The sequence below is a fragment of the Haliotis rufescens genome, unplaced genomic scaffold, assembly GCF_023055435.1.
Source record: "Haliotis rufescens isolate VD_foot unplaced genomic scaffold, xgHalRufe1.0.p SCAF_10, whole genome shotgun sequence".
NCBI classification, from domain to species: Eukaryota; Metazoa; Mollusca; class Gastropoda; order Lepetellida; family Haliotidae; genus Haliotis; species Haliotis rufescens.
In genome coordinates, this window is record NW_025963780.1 from 10,904,856 (window position 1) to 10,925,539 (window position 20,684).

At 39.3% G+C, this 20,684-nt stretch overlaps 1 protein-coding gene across 10 annotated transcripts in view; it reads right to left on the reverse strand.

Annotated features, from left to right (window-relative positions):
• Positions 1-8,260: 8,260 nt before the first annotated feature.
• Positions 8,261-20,684, reverse strand: part of LOC124145338 (ecdysone receptor-like) — a 132,780-nt gene continuing 120,356 nt past the window's right edge. For all 10 annotated transcript variants that reach the window (XM_046515063.2, XM_046515060.2, XM_046515059.2 and 7 more), the window contains one exon: positions 8,261-18,692. In XM_046515063.2, the coding sequence (XP_046371019.1) occupies positions 18,442-18,692 (251 nt within the window). In that variant the 3' untranslated portion in view covers positions 8,261-18,441. The remainder of the gene's footprint in view (positions 18,693-20,684) is intronic.

Below are 20,684 nucleotides of genomic sequence, written 5' to 3' on the forward strand. Positions count from 1 at the left end.
TTGATTTGATAGAGCTCAGATCGCCCCAAAGGTCTTACAAATCTTTGGAGCAACGTCTACATGTGCAGGCGTTGGACGGAAGTCGTATGGTCACCACCAGCCTAAGAGTCGAAGTGGTAAAGTCCACTCTCGAGATAAACACCAGCGACCTTCCAAACCCAGCACTGGTGGTTCAGGGAACTTTCAGTTTGGTGCCAGAGGTCGCAAGTGACTTAGTGCCGGACAACTGGTTTCTACCACAGTGGTAGACTCCCCATTAGGCAGCCGATTGGTGGCTTACTGGTAAAATTGGAAACAAACATTAAACGACCCTTGGGTCATCAATACATTGAAATATGGTTATCGCGTCAACCTGAAATGGCGGCCGCCACTAACCACATCGCCAGATGCCTGCCATTACTCAAAGGATCATGCCGTTCTGTTGGCCGATCTGTTGCCCAATCGACATTCTTGTAAACGTTCAGCAAGTATCTGGAGACTCCATGTTATCCCTCAAAGACTTGCGGTTAATCATATGTCTGGGGGACTTAATGGCGTCGTTGAATCTGCAGGAAGCAGACCTGCATGTTCCCCATTCATCCGAAGGGGAGGCACTTCCAATGGCAAGTCCTTCCATTTGGAATTTCCTCGACCATGGTTGTTTATGTGAATAACCAATCCGGTGGTTGCCCAATTGCACAGCATGGGTGTCAGCTTTCATCAGTACAAAGATGATTGCATCCTCAACGATCAGGATCCACTGACGTTAGTGCAACACATTGCCTTTTCACGGCGCCTGTTGCCACAGTTAGGATGGTTGATGAACCTGGAAAAGTTGATTCGCAGTCTCTCCAGTTCATAGGGAGGGTTGTATGACACCAACTGAAGTTAACTAATGGTACCCAAGGTAAGATACGTAAGACGTAAGATACAGTCTCTGGGGACATCACAGTTCGCGATTGGCAGAGTCTACTGGGTCTACTGGCGTCAGCCCACGATGCATGTTCAGGTGTCGTCTTTAACTGATATCCAGCGGTGGTGAAGATCCGGTCGAACATCTGCGATGGGGTCTCTTTGCGAAACTTCGTGCCAACCGTTCGTGCCAACACATGGATCACCTAACACTTTCAGGGGCTTGCATATCAACAGCCTCGAGTTTTTGGCTGTCATTCTGGACAAAAAACAGTGGAGACAACGCCTTAAGGGCGCCCGTGTGCTGATCTCCAAGGACAATGAATTTGTGGCTCATTACATAAACAAGATTTGGTCCACACATTCCAGCCACTTGTTAGGCTGAACTTTTCAGTTTTACCAGCTAGTCACATTCCAGGCTTTGCAAACGTTGTCGCTGACGCACTGTCTTGTCCTCAACAGTCCACACTGACGGAATGGCAACTGCATCCCGACCTGTTTCGGATGGTGTTGTCAGCGCTTGGCCATGCCCAACGTCGGTCTTTTCACAACATCAGTTTTCATTTCCTCACCAATCCACTGGCTTGGGATCATGACGCTCTCGCCATCTCTTGGGAAAACCATACTGCGTAGGCGTTCGAACCAGCAGTGCTACCCAGAGTCCTGCAGAAGTTGAGGGAAACAAAGCAGATCCATCTGGATCCATTTGGTAGCACCTTATTGGCTCAGGAGATTGTGGTTCCCAGAGCTTACAAAGTTTGCAGGAAACTCGGTCATGGAGCTCCCTCTGTGGCAGAAGTAACTCATCAACCCACTCACAAAGCAGGCTCATCCGAGGCTCAGGCTCGTTAGCTCTGTACGTGTGGTGCATTTGCAAAGATCATTGAAAACCTGAGTTTTTTTGTGAGAGCTGCAGATGGAGTTCTAGTGGGCAGCTTCACAACACCAAGTAGGATTTGTTTGTGGCTTACTGCAAAACGAAGCGTTTAGATCCGATGAAGGTCACTACTGCGATTATTGGCGAGTACTAACTGTTTCTGCGTATAGCTAAACAGTTGCGACAGGGTACTACCGATACCTATTTGGCAGCTTCAGGTCCGATTAGTTACAGCGATTAGTACAGCACTGGAATCACAGCCTTGTTAAAGGGTTTCCGACTGCAAGATCAGAAGAAGCACTTCAGGCCTCCGGCTTGGGATCCAGGGGTGGTACTACAACATTTGGTCTAACCACCCTATGAACCAATGGAGCAGGCTGATTTACAGTTTTTAACTCAAAAATAGTTTTTTCTCATTGCATTGGCTACGGCAGCTCGCATGGTTAAATTGATGCTTTGGACTTCACGCAAATTAAGTTTGACAGAAGGTCAGATGCGAAGGTTCACTTGGGCCTTATGCAGGATGTTGTGGCTAAAAATCAACAGTTGGGGGAGGATAATCGGTGGTTTACGATATCGCCATTATGGTCCGTCCTGGGTACGGAGGACACTGAGGATCCAATCTAATTAAAATCTGATCTTAGTTCTCGCTACCGCTAAACAAAGATCTGAGGACATCCCTTTACGGGTCACGTCAGAACGACCTCTCATTAGTTTTGACCGACCAATGAAATGACTGACAAGAAATCGACATAAGCCAATCAGAAGGCAGCTTTCTCGAGCATTACGACACTGGTTTCAAACTGGCGACTACTTTCGAAACATATTTTGACGTATTCTCGATTAAAAATGTTAAAACTGATAAGAAGAACATTCTGGAATGGCTTATAGATGACCTAGATTGTATGGATATAATCATAAAACCCGTAACTGTCATTCCGAATACCCCGTGTTAAATATTTCGTAGTTGCATAATCAGAAAACACATTCCGACTGTCACTTTCACGATCTGGTTAGCGACGCTCTGATTAGTTTGATGAAAGGTCGTTCTGACGTGACCCGTAATGTGATGTCCTCAGATCTTTGTTTAGCGATAGCGAGAACTAAGATCTGATTTTAATTAGATTGCTGAGGATCTCTCGTTTTGTCCTGTGCGAACACCCAGTCGTTACTTGGAAGTGACAAAGAGTTCAAGAAAGCAGATGAAGATATTGTTCCTACCTCTGTTGACCAGAAGTAGAGCAGAGGTGACGAAGAATACCACGGTGTTGTGTCTCCGGGCTACAATTCTGAAGGTGTATCAGCACGCAGGATCGGACCCATCTCAGGTGCACAATCTCCATGAAATCAGCCCTGGCATCCACGATGGCCCTGCATGACAACTGTACGGTGACGGATGTCACCAAGGGATGGTTTTGGCGCACTGACACTACATTCGCCAACTACTATCCGAGGAACCTCTCTGTCAAAGATGTAGAGAGGGTTCATCAGTTCGAGCCACTTGTCCTGGCGCAGCAGTTAACTGTCCCACGTTCGCGTCTTTGATTTTGACTACCATTCATAAATAAATATTGCTTGACAATATCTTATGGCCTCCGTTTCTGTTCACCTTACAAACGATGTCGGATCCTGCTGTGCGTCGTCGACCCCTCATCTGTACTCGGTGCATTGCCAGATATTTCCCTTTTGTCACATGTGGCTCAATAAACATTCTGAGGGATTGTGGGGCTTGGGTTGTTATGCGCTACATCCTATAGTTCCGATCCTCCGGGCGTCACGTATCGGATGTCACAAGTGATAGGGGAGTAGTGAAGAGGGCGCCCGCTGAGCATAGCCTAATCCAGACGTAATCCGGGTGGTTACCATTACCGCAAATTGCAGACCCTGCGCCATCTGTGGAAATGCATTGCAATATGATGTGTCAGGATAACAAATAATCTACATGAATTTGATTATTTATGACATAAGTATACTTATTCTGACACAACAGGACTCAGACTCTCCCGTTCATCCCCCGTCTGATGTTCACTCAGTGCAGACTGAGTATTGTTAAGTTTTGGACGGTCTATTTCTTCCCTGAATCAGGGGTAAATTGTTTGAAGATCCTAAAAGTAAGTACGACAGACAACTCTGCTGTCCCAACGTTGATCTGTCCTGACAATTTGCTGTGATTCCCCCTTCTCAGTATATTATGTACCCCTCTCATCTCAAGACCTTTTAAAGATAATGAAACAAGTTCCATGAATCCATCTGCTCTTCCCCTTGTTTTTTATTCTAAAAACCCCACCCACCCCTTGAATTGAGAATAAAAAGGTTTAAATGAAAAACATCATTTTCTGCAGATAAGCATCAACTGTTATTTTAGTAATCTGCTGCTCAGTTGTTAATCCTAAGGCGATTAGCCTTTAAGCTGACTGTCCTCCTTTAATACCATGTAGGGACAGTCCATTTTAGACATAGGGGTGTGCCCATTCGCCTACCTACAACATGTAGCCATATTGAAGCGTAGCCGAATTGGCGTGTAGGCGATATGAGAATAACCTGTTCGGATTACTACTTGTTGCAGACGCACACGCGTGCATGCATGCATGCTACATAAGTGACATGATGTACGCAGCGTTAAACTCTATTTCAGCTAACCACCTAAAATATATTCACTAATCGACAACAAAAGACTGAAGTGCGGGCCTTTAGATTTTGCAGAATGCTTTTATAAAATTTTGAATACGTCTTGTGTAATCCTAGGGTTTGTAACTGGTAGTATTTGAATGTGCAAACAACTGTCTGTTGTTACCTGGGTGATTACATCATTGTACATAGAGTCTTGTTCACTCTTTCCACCATTGGTTTAAGGGATGCTTTACATCAGTTGTAGCCGTGGCACCGTTGACCGCCACATACAACACAACTCTCATGAATAGAATGTCCAGGATTCTGCTATATAGCTGTAAAATTACTAAGCTGTACTATTGCACAATATCATGACATTGTTTTGTTAAAAATCACATGACGTCATTTTGTTTCTGATTACAGGGTTCTATTCCATATTACATTGTTTCTGATTAGAGGACGTCATTGCCTTGTGTTGCTCCTGATTCAAGTTCATTGTTTCAGATAACAGGACGCCATTACAGTGTTTTTCTTCTGACCACGGGATTCCATTACATCGTTTCAGATAACAGGACGCCATTACTTCTGATCACAGTCAGCGTTACCGTGTGTTGTTTCTGATTACAGATTCCATTACATTGTTTCTGATCACAAGACGTGATTACACCAGTTTGTTTCTAATCACAGGGTTCCATTACATTGTTTCTGATCACAAGACGTGATTACACCAATTTGTTTTCTAATCCCAGGGTTCCATTACATTGTTTCTGATCACAAGACGTGATTACACCAGTTTGTTTCTAATCACAGGGTTCCATTACATTGTTTCTGATCACAAGACGTGATTACACCAGTTTGTTTCTAATCACAGGGTTCCATTACATTGTTTCTGATCACAAGACGTGATTACACCATTTTGTTTCTGATTACAGGGTTCCATTACATTGTTTCTGATCACAAGACGTGATTACACCAGTTTGTTTCTAATCACAGGGTTCCATTACATTGTTTCTGATCACAAGACGTGATTACACCAGTTTGTTTCTAATCCCAGGGTTCCATTACATTGTTTCTGATCACAAGACGTGATTACACCAGTTTGTTTCTAATCACAGGGTTCCATTACATTGTTTCTGATCACAAGAAGTGATTACACCAGTTTGTTTCTAATCACAGGGTTCCATTACATTGTTTCTGATCACAAGACGTGATTACACCAGTTTGTTTCTAATCACAGGGTTCCATTACATTGTTTCTGATTACAAGACGTGATTACACCAGTTTGTTTCTGATTACAGGGTTCCATTACATTGTTTCTGATCACAAGAAGTGATTACACCAGTTTGTTTCTAATCACAGGGTTCCATTACATTGTTTCTGATCACAAGACGTGATTACACCAGTTTGTTTCTAATCACAGGGTTCCATTACATTGTTTCTGATCACAAGACGTGATTACACCAGTTTGTTTCTAATCACAGGGTTCCATTACATTGTTTCTGATCACAAGACGTGATTACACCAATTTGTTTTCTAATCCCAGGGTTCCATTACATTGTTTCTGATCACAAGACGTGATTACACCATTTTGTTGCTAATCACAGGGTTCCATTACATTGTTTCTGATCACAAGACGTGATTACACCAGTTTGTTTCTAATCCCAGGGTTCCATTACATTGTTTCTGATCACAAGACGTGATTACACCAGTTTGTTTCTAATCACAGGGTTCCATTACATTGTTTCTGATCACAAGAAGTGATTACACCAGTTTGTTTCTAATCACAGGGTTCCATTACATTGTTTCTGATCACAAGACGTGATTACACCAGTTTGTTTCTAATCACAGGGTTCCATTACATTGTTTCTGATTACAAGACGTGATTACACCAGTTTGTTTCTGATTACAGGGTTCCATTACATTGTTTCTGATCACAAGAAGTGATTACACCAGTTTGTTTCTAATCACAGGGTTCCATTACATTGTTTCTGATCACAAGACGTGATTACACCAGTTTGTTTCTAATCCCAGGGTTCCATTACATTGTTTCTGATCACAAGACGTGATTACACCAGTTTGTTTCTAATCACAGGGTTCCATTACATTGTTTCTGATCACAAGACGTGATTACACCAGTTTGTTTCTAATCACAGGGTTCCATTACATTGTTTCTGATCACAAGACGTGATTACACCAGTTTGTTTCTGATTACAGGGTTCCATTACATTGTTTCTGATCACAAGACGTGATTACACCAGTTTGTTTCTAATCACAGGGTTCCATTACATTGTTTCTGATCACAAGACGTGATTACACCAGTTTGTTTCTAATCACAGGGTTCCATTACATTGTTTCTGATCACAAGACGTGATTACACCATTTTGTTTCTGATAACAGGGTTCCATTACATTGTTTCTGATAACAGGGTTCCATTACATTGTTTCTGATTGCAGGGTTCCATTACATTGTTTCTGATAACAGGGTTCCATTACATTGTTTGTTTTCGACTGTAGGACATTCTTGCAAAGCAACAGTTTTCTGCACGATGATGATGTCTATACATTGTTGTAATATTTCTTCTTGCATGATTTAATTTATATTATTGCCCTTTACATACTTCAATGTCAGATAACATTAAGTAGTAATAAATATTTTTAATGATACCAATCTAAAGCAAAATATGTTGTCAAGCGCATCACAGCTCAATTTAATTCTGATAACGTCTTTTCTTCATTTTGTACAAGCTTTGATGTCTAAAAACATGCATTAAACCTGTTTGAAATGACAACCGAAATGATTTATTGCTATATGGTGACAAAATAAATCTCTCAAGCAGATGAAATGTCTCTATTATTAACCATAAAATAACCCAAACTGCCATACTTTGAATAGGCTTCCCTCAGACCAGACGAAGCAATGTACTTAAATGGGCATCCACCACAATGAGAGAACATTCTAATTTTTGTTCATGGAAGTCAGATTCCACTGTTGCATAGTTTAAGTTGTGTATGCAATATTCATGAGGGAGAGGCAGCCCCACTATCTGTTGTTTGTTTGCTGATGGTGGGTGACCTCAACTTCTAATATGACAGAATATCTATTATGGGAAGCCATTTTACATAGCTGTAATACCATTTTAAATGTCCAACTCATTCTAATTCTGGGGATTACCAGCTAGAAAACTGTCCTTGCAACCTATACCTATGCTTTTCGTAAAGCTGGCTGACTTGGTTTACAGCTCAATAGCATGGAGTGTGGAACACAATATCAATCACTGGTTTGCCTGGTCCATATCGGATTATTACAGGCTACTGTCATGCAGATGGAATATTGCTGAGTGCGGCATTAAACAACAAACACATGAACAAACACAGTAAAAATATTAAGGCATGAAGAATTAATTTCATTGTGAAGTGACATGCCTTGATTTTGAGAGTCCATGGCATAGCCTAGTGGTCCAGCATTCACATGGAACACAGACAACACTGGTTCCTTACAAGGCTAGGATGTCTTTGTCCAACAATGGTGTCCATTGTAGTGTTGCGTTTGTTTTGTGTTTAATGCGGCACTCAGCAATATTCCAGCTATATGACGGCGGTCTGTGAATAATCGAGTGATTGACATCATGAGCATTGATCTATGCAATTGGGATATGATGACATGCATCAACCAAGTCAGCGAGCCTGACCACCCGATCCTGTAAGTCACCTCTTAAGATAAGCACAGTAGCCTTTTACGGCAAGCATGGGTAGCTGAAGACCTATTCTACCCCGGATCTTCACGGGCCGTCTATTGTAGTGATATGGCTAAAAAATGCAAAAATAGATTCTTACTACCTGTGTACTGTGAATGAACAATAGACAAAAAATACAAAACAGATTGTAATGTATTTCAATATATTTATTTCCGCCATTTATAGAGGGCACAACCAGCATATGCTGACCAATCAAATCACAGCAGGCTCCAAGAGAGACCACTCTTAATCTACATTGAGCAAATAGTATACTTCAAGACATTTGGTCATTTTAAGAGACTGAACCAAACTTACACAAGCCGTCATTATGCTCAACAGTACAATGTTAACAAACTAACTTGATACTTCTTGCCTGCAAGTTGCCTTGTTTGAAAGAAAACAAGGATTGATATATTTAGCTTAACTAGGCATAAGTTGGGCTGTGTGCACAGCAACATTAGCCCTGAAGCAGGATAATGAATGATCACATTCTAACATGACCACAGAAACTCAACCCCAGTCAACTCTTTCTGAGTCTTGACAGTCTTCTCTTTTCTAACCATATTTGTCATGCATAACCATATCAGTTTATCATTATCATCTCTTAACATCTAAGACTATTCAAAAGGTTGGTCGAAGGTAAATGATTGTTATTCATATATGTTCTGAAAGGCATATATATTCTCAAACTCCATGTTTGCAAAGATACATACCCAACTAATTATCCACAGTACCAGCCAAACTAGTTACTTGTCCTACAGATATATTTCGTCGATAAACAAAGATACAGTTTGCAAAAAAAATGAAAAAAATGTTGGGTAGGCTTGAGCTTAATTTTTTTAAAATGCTCTTGAAACAAAATATACTTATCCAAAAACATTCATATTATCGAATTTTTAGACAAATTCAGTATTGGCATACAACAATGTACTTAGTGCAGATAAGACAGGATTAATTGTAAGACAAGAAACGAATTGGTCTGGCCAAGTTAATTCAAACATGAACAACATTTGCCATTTTCCAGTTCCAATAATGTGTATATTCCAAGTTGGTTCCTCATTTCCCTTCCTGCTATCACTGAATGCTATACTGGTGTGTCACTCTCATTTCAGGAAATGCTTGAAATAGTGTACTGATGAGTGACACAAATCTCATTAAATCAGCAAATTGCTATTTTAGGGCTGTACATTTTTTACTGTGATTGATCAGGGTTCTGTTGCATTTTTGTGTAGACAACAACCTTCTTTTTCATCACAATAAATTAGTGTAATAATATTGCGACATGTTTCATGTAAGCATCTTACATGTACCTTCAAAAGCATTTCCTGCAAATGACAAGCTATCTTGTAGGTTACAAATATTGCTGAGATTTCAAATGTCAATTTCAGATAATAAATGATCATGAGATTGATTAAAAATCTGTAAAAATTGATCCTACCCTGATGTGTGAACAAATTTTAGAAACATATTTCAGATGCATAAAAATAGAATCGTCTGAGTGTCTAAACAAAGTAAGGATATAATACCAACATATACATTCATTTTTTATGCCTTATTTTAAATATATGACCGTATATGAAATTTGATATTCATATGTTAATCACCTCATCCCTATTTCTTTATTCTTTGGTATAAGTTAGCATGCTGTTATTTCGAAAGTAGAAAAATATAACATTATGTGATGAGTTTTTTTAAATTACGGAACCGAAATTTACTGAGCAAACAAAGCAATATGTAAAAAATATTTTTTCAGTTGCATACATTTCAATCTTTGTCAGATTGTGAAATTTTTAACTTAAAGTTAAATGACAATGTCGCTGTCTTTGTTTATTCATGGGGGAAAATGTTGTACTATTAGCCACCTAGACCTACTGCATGGAACACGTTAGTTAGCTGGGGCAGCACAGTTCACACTAAATAAAACAATACTTGGCGATCAAATAAAAATATTTTGGCGACATGGTGCAAGACTGAAATACAAGCTACCAACATTACACAGAGCCATCTACAAATAAAAATATTCTGAATAATCAAATAAAATCACTCCAACAAACCCAAGCTCTCCTCTGTACTGGGAGGATGAAGTGCTGATAAAGACTTGCTAGTGTGAAAGGAAAACAGGCACATTACTTCCTGTAAAGGCCAGACCAATTTATTTTGTGGTTTGACAGATTTTCGTGGTATATATGCCAATAGACAGGAGCCCCCCTACCCCTTCCCTATCATGAATGTTGTCCAGGTTGATCGGAGTACAATTTCCTTAAAGATAAAACTCTTTTGAAGTAAAAGTACAAGATAACATAAAAATAGGAAATTGATGGAATTATTTTTACTATAAATATATAGAGTTACCTTGTCAGTATAGCATGAAACAAGTGAGTCTGACCATACAGATTTTCTAAGTCAAAGGTTCAAATACAGAGGGTTAAGAATGATCAAAGTTGATTTTGGGTATAGTGACTTACCAAAGAAATCATGGTATTTATTTTTTCCCCAAATAAACATTTTCCTACAAATCACAAGTGAAACAAAAACACAAGTTGGTGTATGTGAAAAAATTAATAGAACAAGCTATCGTTCAGAACTAGATCTATGGTTTAATAACAAAAGATGTTGCAAAAAGCATTATGGCCTCGAGAAAAGCGAAAGTGTGTGATATGTATCTTGTGTTTGCCAATATCAGTATCATGAAGAAAAGGGAAACTGTTTGTAGAGGATATTGTCAAAATACAATGGCATAAGACATATTTAATAAGAACCTAACATGTATGTGAAAAGTTCAACCTAGCCTTTTATTTGCAGCGATCTAGCTTTTCTGAATGATGTGATTGGTCAAAACCCTTCTCCTATTTCTCCAATAAGGATACTGCTAGTCATGTAGCAGTCAATGACAACACTTGATGAAAGGTACATACATGACATAGACCATCCTCACCAGTCAGGGGAGTTGGTTCTGCCACAGTCAGCTACATGCCCTCAACATCAGAACTATTTTCTAACAGCCACCAAAACAACATTCACTGAGTGGCCTTTTAGGTATTTTTCAGTCTTATCACCAGAACAGACAGAAATAAATTTGGAACTCATATTTCCTACTTGATAACAGTAATGAACCAAGTGAAATATTAGAGGTAGGCTTCCAGGGTAAACTAACAAGGAATCAGTATTAGACAATGGAATCTTTTTTAATCCAACTGAAAATTTGTAGTAGAGTATCTTTTTGAGGCCCATGAATTACATGTCCCTTTGGGTGATGATAAAAGCACTGACATGTTCAATACAGGAATTGTAGTCGATGTGGCAGAACCGCTGTGATGGTGAAGATAATCTATGAATTTACACAGAGATGAACATGTACATTTGCTGAACAGTGTACCCATTGTTGTACATGTCCTCAAACATGTATACATTTCTGTACAGGCCCTACACTATGTATACAGAATTGTAAAAATCTTAAACACTGTATACACAGTCATAAAAACTCTGAACAGTGCATACAGAGTTTTCCAGGTCCTGAATAGTGTATACACAGTTGTAAATATCCTGAACAATGTGTACTGAATTGTAAAACTTCCTGCATACAAAGTTGCACATTTTTAATGTATGCAGCAGAGGGTAGTCCGGTGCATGTAAACAATACACACATCTGAGGAAATACAGGTTGTCCGCGGCTACATCTATATACAAAGCCATCAGGTAGTAAAGTGACAGGTTCACATGCCGTGGTAAGACTTCACATCAACAGCAGGTGTCTAGAACCAATGCTGGCGCTGTGCATGGATGTCAGTTGCCTACGCGGACTGAGGTCCCAGCATGCAGTTGATATGCACATATATATGAGGAGGTGACCTGCCACAAGCAGCTAGTAGCAATTTTAGAATTACCTTAATTGGGATTAGTTCACAGTGAAAGCGCATAAAACTTGTGTTAAGCAGTTCGTAAATGGTATGTACAAAACTGAAAAGAATCCTGCACTGGAACAGTTTACATAAGCAGCTTAGGTAACATACAACAGTGTTGCAGGATGACATATACTTCATGACTAAGCCTAGAATCACATCCAACAGAGTGGCAGGTACCAGTAGGTTGGTACATAGGTCATGAAGAAGGCCACAAGTAACAGACAGGATTGTTGCAGATTCTGTGCTTAAAACATGAACAAAACCAGAATGAACACAATATTGTTTCATGTTTCTATATACTTCCTGAATCTGACATCTAACATTGTTGTAGGCCACTGTCATGTGTAACAACATTGTTGCAGGCCATGACACTGTCCTGTGTAACAACATTGTTGCAAGCCATGACACTGTCCTGTGTAACAACATTGTTGCAGACCATGACACTGTCCCATGTAACAACATTGTTGCAGGCCATGACACTGTCCTGTGTAACAACATTGTTGCAAGCCATGACACTGTCCTGTGTAACATTGTTGCAGGCCATGAACAGTCACATTACATACAAGATTGTTGCAGGCCATGAACACAATCATGAACATTGTTGCAAGTTACCAGACACTTCATGAACAGCTATCACTAACCAACAACATTGTTGCAGAACATACATAAAAATGAGGTCATTTACCATTGTAAAGAGGTCAGATTCAGTGTCATTAGTTCATCAGTAATGCAATTTGATTCAAGTTCATTTTGAAAACTAAAATCAGCAGTAATTGTCAATAAAGAAATTGAAGCATGGGGTTATATATAACAGACTGCTGTTGCTATGATTACCAACGAGAATGACATTGAACACACAATATGTTTCAGTTATTGCCGAGTTGAAATATGTTTACAGTAATCACATATTGTGATGGGTATCAACATACAAAATGACTTAATTACATGAATGAAAAACAAAACAGTCATACAATTAACCCACAGATGAATGAAACTCTGTCTTACCTAAACTCTAAAATTAAATTCAAAGCAACCATTTTATCTTTGGGGATAGGCCTGGGTAGTATCTCGGGTTCAGTCAGGGATACACCTTGGAGGATATAACATCTAATACATTTTATGCAATGGCGCAATTTTATGTTTATCTGCCCCCAACCAGGTGATACATATTATCATTTTCATTATTTTTCAAGCTCCTCACCCCCATCTCCCCAAAAGGATGCAATGGTTGGATCCCTCAATCAAAAATATACTCTCCAAATGATGGACCAGTTAAACACCTGTACAGTCTTAATGAGATAACAAACTGTAAAGATGCTGAAGCATGTATTCACAAGGACTGCCAGCAAAGTCAGTTACCACATGTACTTGTGGTCATGATAAGCAGCTGTTGTAAGCTGTGGTGACATTGAGGAAACCTGATCCAAACAAGCTCCACACTGAACCCTGCACTCTTGCATACATTAGTGTCCAGTAATAGGTCAAAGTGATATATTATATCAAATGTTCAACTGTGAGTACCACTATCACACCTGTGAGTTCCTCTTTTAAACACTTTCATAAATATACTTAGTACCTATCTAATATTGATGTGAAAGCTCTATTGCCAGTAATAAACCTCCAGAGTGCTGAGCAAGGCAATTTCACAGTATCAGCAAAACAATTTTGTTTCAAACACTCTTTATCTTTCAGTCAGAATATTCATCTTCCACCATGTTTGACGCATTATTACTGTAGCAACTATTTAGAGGAAGGAAGTTAGTGTTCTCATAGCATTAGCCTTGAGGAAGAGTTCTCTTGCTGAAGTTCATAATGGTGACCCTAGTGAACATCTAGAGAAGTGAAGCGATACTTGAATCATGATGCCTAGTAATCTAATAAAGATATAATATTTCAGAGTATTGTACAATTGTAAGTGTTTGTTCAATCAGAAGCAACACTGCCTTAATGAGAGAAGTCACTGGACTTAAAGGGGTACTCACAGTTGCTGCACAGCATGGGCACAACATTCAATCACATGGTGTACATTAAAAGCCATTTCACAGTCATATAGTTGCTGCCCCAGTTCCCCTGAGGAGTTAAAGCCAAAAGTCCCGACTTAGAAATCATTACAAATAGAAGGCACAATTTATTCAAGTGCAAGTTATAACCAAACCACAAGGAGAGCTTGGTAAAAAAATCTGCATCTTCTTTGTAGTTGAGTCATGACTGCTCTACAGTGGCCCCATCCACGCCCAGCATCAGGACCCCTTGACCTACATAGCATGTGAAAAGACCTTGAAAATCATCTCTGCCCCAGAAAGTTTCCTTGTACTTGATAGATTAATAATACCTAACTAGTAGACCTTCTGCTTGTTTCCTTGTATTTGATACATTAATAATACCTAACTAGTAGACCTTCTGCTTGTTTCCTTGTACTTGATAGATTAATAATACCTAACTAGTAGACCTTCTGCTTGTTTCCTTGTACTTGATAGATTAATAATACCTAACTAGTAGACCTTCTGCTTGTTTCCTTGTACTGGATAGATTAATAATACCTAACTAGTAGACCTTCTGCTTGTTATGAGAGACATGCTACCCTCATAATTCACAGAAGAACGAAAACTTCTATTTCTGATTCCTTGAGACTTTGTTCTTCTGCCCAATGCTTCTGTAAGTAAATAAGTTCTGCATTCCTGAAGAATTAAAAAACCCAGTTATGTTTGAATAGTTTCAGGAACAGGGCCATATTTGTTACAGCTGCCAGCTTCAATTTCTAATCTCTAAACTCTCGACGTTCACAAACCCAAGGGCATAACAATGCGGACTCAAAGAGTCTTATAACAATGACAGTCTTCCTCTTCTGTGGAAATCTGTGCAACGGAGAGGAAGCTGCCATTTTATAGTGAGTCTTCTCCATCATTCTAGGTCTTAACTGCTTAGCTGGCATATTTCTCAACTACCATCCCTGAATGGAATCTTCACACACATCATGTTTACATGACAGGAAGTCGATAAATCACAGTGCCATTGTCCTCAAAATAAGTCTGAATAGTTTATGTTTGAGTTGCGTACTTCAATTTGATCACAGAGACAGTTAATATTTCAACTCAATGAAATTCTCATACTTGAAATATAGATGGTTCCTGGTGTGTGTCAGTCCCCTGAATGACCTACAAAACATCAGAATGAAAGTTCAATGTTTGTGAGACTCAAGGTAGGTTTCTGGTTGGTGCAAATTTTATTCGATTATATTTGTTTATCTATAAATACCACACTGACATGTATTCTTTGTCTGAAGATAGAAAAAATGGCTAAATAATCTGTAGTTCAGAGAAATATTTTTGAGAGAAAATATTACCAATAGCATATTCGAAAGAGGCCAGCAGTAAATCTACTCATTTGTCACAGCAATTACTATGCATACATTCAAGTTACATCAACAATGAATGAATTCACTTTGCATAATTCTTTTACAGATCAATGATTTTTGATAACTTATTATTCTTCATATGAAAAAAATGACCAATTATAGAACATGTCTTTCCAGAAAAAAACATGTCCTCCTTTTTCCATAAAACTATTTACTAGGCCATACTGAAAAAGCAATACCATCATCTGTTGATGAAAGAGTAAGAAGACATGGATATGTATGTCGACGCAAACTGAGGTTGTTAAACTGGCAGTGTATGAAGTGATCTTGTTTTCAGGGGCAACGGTCTCAGTTAATGAGACAACAATTAAAATCTGCATCCTCCAAGAAGTGAAATTTGAATGACGCGATGAGATCTGATGAGATCTAAGCTTACTGAAATGGCAAGGTGTTCAAGGTTCTCACTGAAATTAACAGCTTAAGTTTTATAATGGAAACAATGCTTTTTTTCAACAAGAAAACAATATTTGAAGTTATTAGTCCATATGATGAGTGTTATTCCAAATGTAAAATAATCTCAATGTGCTAAAATCGACAAAATCCACAATTTGCATCTAAAACTTGCTTGCAATTAAAACCCTCACAGAAATCAAATGTCCCATTCTGGTAAAACGGGTGAAGGGCTGTTTAAGAGGTCATGCTGGTCAAGATGAAAGTCTTGAAAATTTTAAGAGAAAAAATAAAAAAACCCAACTTGATTGATAGTGATCTTTCTCCTCTAAAACAACCCTTACAATTGCTGTAAAATATCTAAAGCAAGAAAGTAACACGAAGCTTTAAAGCTGATTATAATGCGATCTCCATTCATAAATATATGTGTGTATATATATATATATTTCCACAAAACAAAACAACAAAAGAAAACAATTGAAACCAGGTGACAGGCAAGAGAAATGAAATGTAGTGTTTATAAGGTCATCGGAAACTAAGCTGCCTTTTATAAAGTTCATCAATCTTGAAACAAATGGACGATGTTGAATACATAATGCTTGTTGACAAATACACAGACTGGGGTCCATTGTCCCATTACCAAGTATGTGTGTCGTTCACTCCCCAGCTTCAGCTCTTTGAATTACATGACAGTCACATGACAGTCACATGACCATCAACTGATACACATGACTCGATGTTGCCCATGCTTCATTCCAGTGTAATTCAGAGTGACATATATAATCTTTACTCCACAATATGTCAATATCTGCCACTATTACAAGTCTGTATGTCAACCTTAAAATTTCACTTCATATAAGCATAATTACGACAAATCAATCTTTCAAAGTCACTTCTCTTACTGGCACGTCATGCATCTAATTTCACTTTGTTGAAAGATAACTTCACATTTACTCCCACTGAATGTCTTTATCGCTGAGCGGGATGTAGTACTTGAATGATGTGTCACAGTTAAAATCAAACTTCACGACATCAAACAATCTTTGTCTTTTTGTTTAGATATGCATGAAGTGTCAATTTACATATTCACTCGGAAACACTTGTGGCTATATACTTACATATTACATACACTTTATTGACATCAGTATTGTTTGATGTCTCCACACAGTTTCACTATATACATCTGACTGTACACAACTATACAATACTCTGCTGAGGGCTGCCCACAGCACTTCAGTCACCTGACAGTCAACTCCCTATCACATATCTCTTTGGTGCCCATGTCCTGTACATCCCCTTGTCCTCGTCAGTGTGACGCATGTCGCACACACGTTCACGTGACCACAACTAGTACGCCGGTCAGCACATGGTGTTGAATCAATTGTACATAGGTCGTGCCACACATTGGCCGTGTCCACCACAGAAAAGTCCCCAGATGTTCTAATGCAGAACACGAGGTCTTACGTGTTACTTCTGTCCCCTCAACTGTTTTGAAAGTATTGCCCTTCAATGTAGCGGTATTGTCATGTGAAAGGCATACCCCCGTAGTCTGCAGGGTGGACACACCTGGAGCTACCTGGCTCCTTCATAGAGAATGGACTGATCCATCAAAGAAGATTAAATGCCCTCAGTTAGGCTGGTGATTCAACCAGGAAACATTCCTCCGAAGACATACTTGCGATCTTCATAGATATGGCGCGAAGAACATATTTACATAGTACAAAGTAGGATTCTACATTTCTGCATCAACACTTTTTCTGACCAGGAATTTTCACCACTGCCTTAATCACACTCCAAAGTAAATACCAACCACATTGTACCTTGGATTCTGCCATCCACTGTTGGCTGTTTTATCCTGAACCCCTTCATATTAGAGTAGGCTGATCAAGGCCTGTGTCTTTGGTATGCAAAGTGGAGCAGTTTACTTTTGATAAGAGGTACCCTTCCTGATGTTCTTCATGCTGTTGAGATGCCGTCTCCTGCACTCCTTTCACAGATATGTGACATGGACTGATAAAGGACTGAAGTACTGAATTTGTACAAACGTTTGGTGAGTGGTTCTGTACACAAGAATCACGATCAGGAAAATCGTCATCCCTTTCTGGAACTACCAATGAGAGGCCTCAACTTGTCAAACATCATCACTGTGATACAGTTGCCCACCAAAGTCCTTTGGTAAGTGATGCCTTCTGTCCGCAGCCGCTCACTCTCATCTACAGATTCAAAAATGTCTGTTGCATGTTTTTCAAAGTAATCATCTTAATATCAGTAACAAGAACAATGAACATGGCTGTAGTGACTTGATTATGCATATGAGGGAACACAATCAGGGGCAGATATCTTCACACGATGAGGACTATCTGCGAGACGAATTCTGCCATTCCCTGCACCAGACTGTAAGTTCCCCGAGTGACTCGTCCATTCCTTATCAGTTCTGATGTCAGATGACCCGTCTCACAGAAAGCATCCTTCAAAGTGAATATTCCTCAGATAGCAATTATGTTTCGATATATGACAACATTCACAAGGGAGCCATGATGATGATGACTGGAACCAGCTAGCAAGCAGACCAGATGCACTCACAGGACTGAGCTTAGAGTGTCACAACCTCCGTGCACCACCTTCACTTGTCATCTGGTGGGGCAACGTATGTCTCCATCATCAACGATGGGAACTGTGTTCCGTCCATCTCCATATCTAGCAGCAAGTTGGAGTGCTCCACACTGATTGTTCGGAGGTCTGACATGCGGGTCAGAAATTTGGCAAGTGCACTCCCACCACGAAGTCTTTTGGCGTTTTCATACGACTGTAGTGTTTCCACATAGTGAGATTGTATCTCTTCAACTTTCTGCTTCTCCTTCAGACCAGGCCGCTCTGCAAAACACAACAACCACATCAAGTCAATCCATGCAAAAAACTCTTTGCTTTTTACCTGAAATATAATCAACTGACTACACTGTACCTTTCAATGTCTCAGCAGTATAATGTCAACATTAAACATCAAACATTAAACATTAAATTTTGAGGATGTTTAATACTGTTGTGAAACCAAGAGGGGCAACCTAGCGGTTAAAGTGTTCACTCGTCCCGCCCAAAGCCCGGGTTTGATTCTCCACATGGGTACAATGTGTGAAGTCGATTTCTTGTGTACCCTGTCATGATATTGCTGGAATATTGCCAAAAGTGGTGTAAAACCACACTAACTCTCTCACAGGAACCAAGACGGTCCTGACACAATTATATGATGTCATCCTAAGGTATGTTTGTTTTTTGAGTTGTTTAACGCAGCACTCAGCAATATTCCAGCTATATGACGGCAGTCTGTAAATAATCGAGTCTGGATCAGACAATACAGTGATTGACATCACGAACATTTATCCATGCCATTGGGATACGATGATGTGCATCAAACAAGTCAGTGAGCCTGACCACCCGATCCCGTTAGTCGCCTCTTACGACAAAAATAGTCACTTTTTACGGCGAGCATGGGTTGCTGAAGACCTATTCTACCCCGGATCTAGAGGGTTGTCATCATAAGGAGGAAGCTCCCTCGTGCTTGCTATTTCATGGGAAAAGAAATTTACAGAGCCTCTTGAGATAATGGTTATGGTCAATACAAGGTCCATATCTAAAGTATTACATAAAACAGAACATTTGCATTGGAAGTAAACAAATAGCAAATATCAGTACATTTGACATTAGGAGCATGGCCAAAATGCAAAGGTCAAATATAGGTTAAAATGTTAAATACCTAAAAAAACAGAACAAATGTGTTGAGCCACAGAAGTAGCAAAACAGATACCCAATGCTTTGAAAGTAAATGGCTGGGTAAGAGCCATAAGAAGTTTCAGCTTTCAATATAGTCCAAGTGCAAATGTCAAATCAAGGTCAAAATTAAAAATATCACAAAAATTGAATACACATGCTGAGCCCCACTACGAACTACACTTGTACCAAACAGCATTACAAGTGGAACATAAATGATTGCGCAATTAATGGCAACAAAAAGTTTTTTCAACAGAGTTCCTGCTGGCTTTGAAATTCTAAAAATTACCCGTCCCCCCTAATTTTTGCCAGTCCCAACTTTCAACAAATAAAAAAAATGTATGAAAATTATTTGGTTTTAATTCTTTCAACAACATGTTCAGTGCAAAGCTCTCTGAAGTAACTTAGTTAGATCTTTACGTCATTCACACAAACTTCAGTCACAATTTCCCCCTTATTTTTTAATATTTCCAGGCGAAGTTGCTACAAATGGAAATTTAACCTAGAGATAGACCAGGGGAAACCCTGATGGTAACAGACAAGCTGAATTTGTTCGAAAAATGTACTCATAAGAATATCACCAATGTTTTCTTCAACAACAAAGATTTATAAGGTACTTTATTTCCCGGTCCAAATTACTGGGTCCAAGCCTAATTTTACCGGTAAAAAACTGGTAATTACTGGTAAATGGGAACGCTATTTCAATAAAGCACACTTGACAGCCACATTGAAAATCAACTTCAACGAAATTCAGGGCCTGTCATTGGTGGAAACATGGATGTGAAGTATTAGCTTCAATGATTCAATGGTTTCTGAGGAGATGATGTCTACAGTTCGAGGAAATGCATCGCAACTGCAAAGGTCAAATGAAGGTCAAATGTAAAATATAGTGAAAAACGTAACCTATGTCTTGAGCACCATTCCCAACTACACTTATATCAAATTTCATTTCATTGTGAACAAAGATTGCTGAGTAATGGCCATAAATAGTTTGTTCAATATGGCGGCCATGGTAGCCATATTGAAAATCAGATTAAAACCTCTTGAACAAACTGGAGTGTGATCATTGGCAGGAACAAGCATGGTACGTTTCAGCTTAAT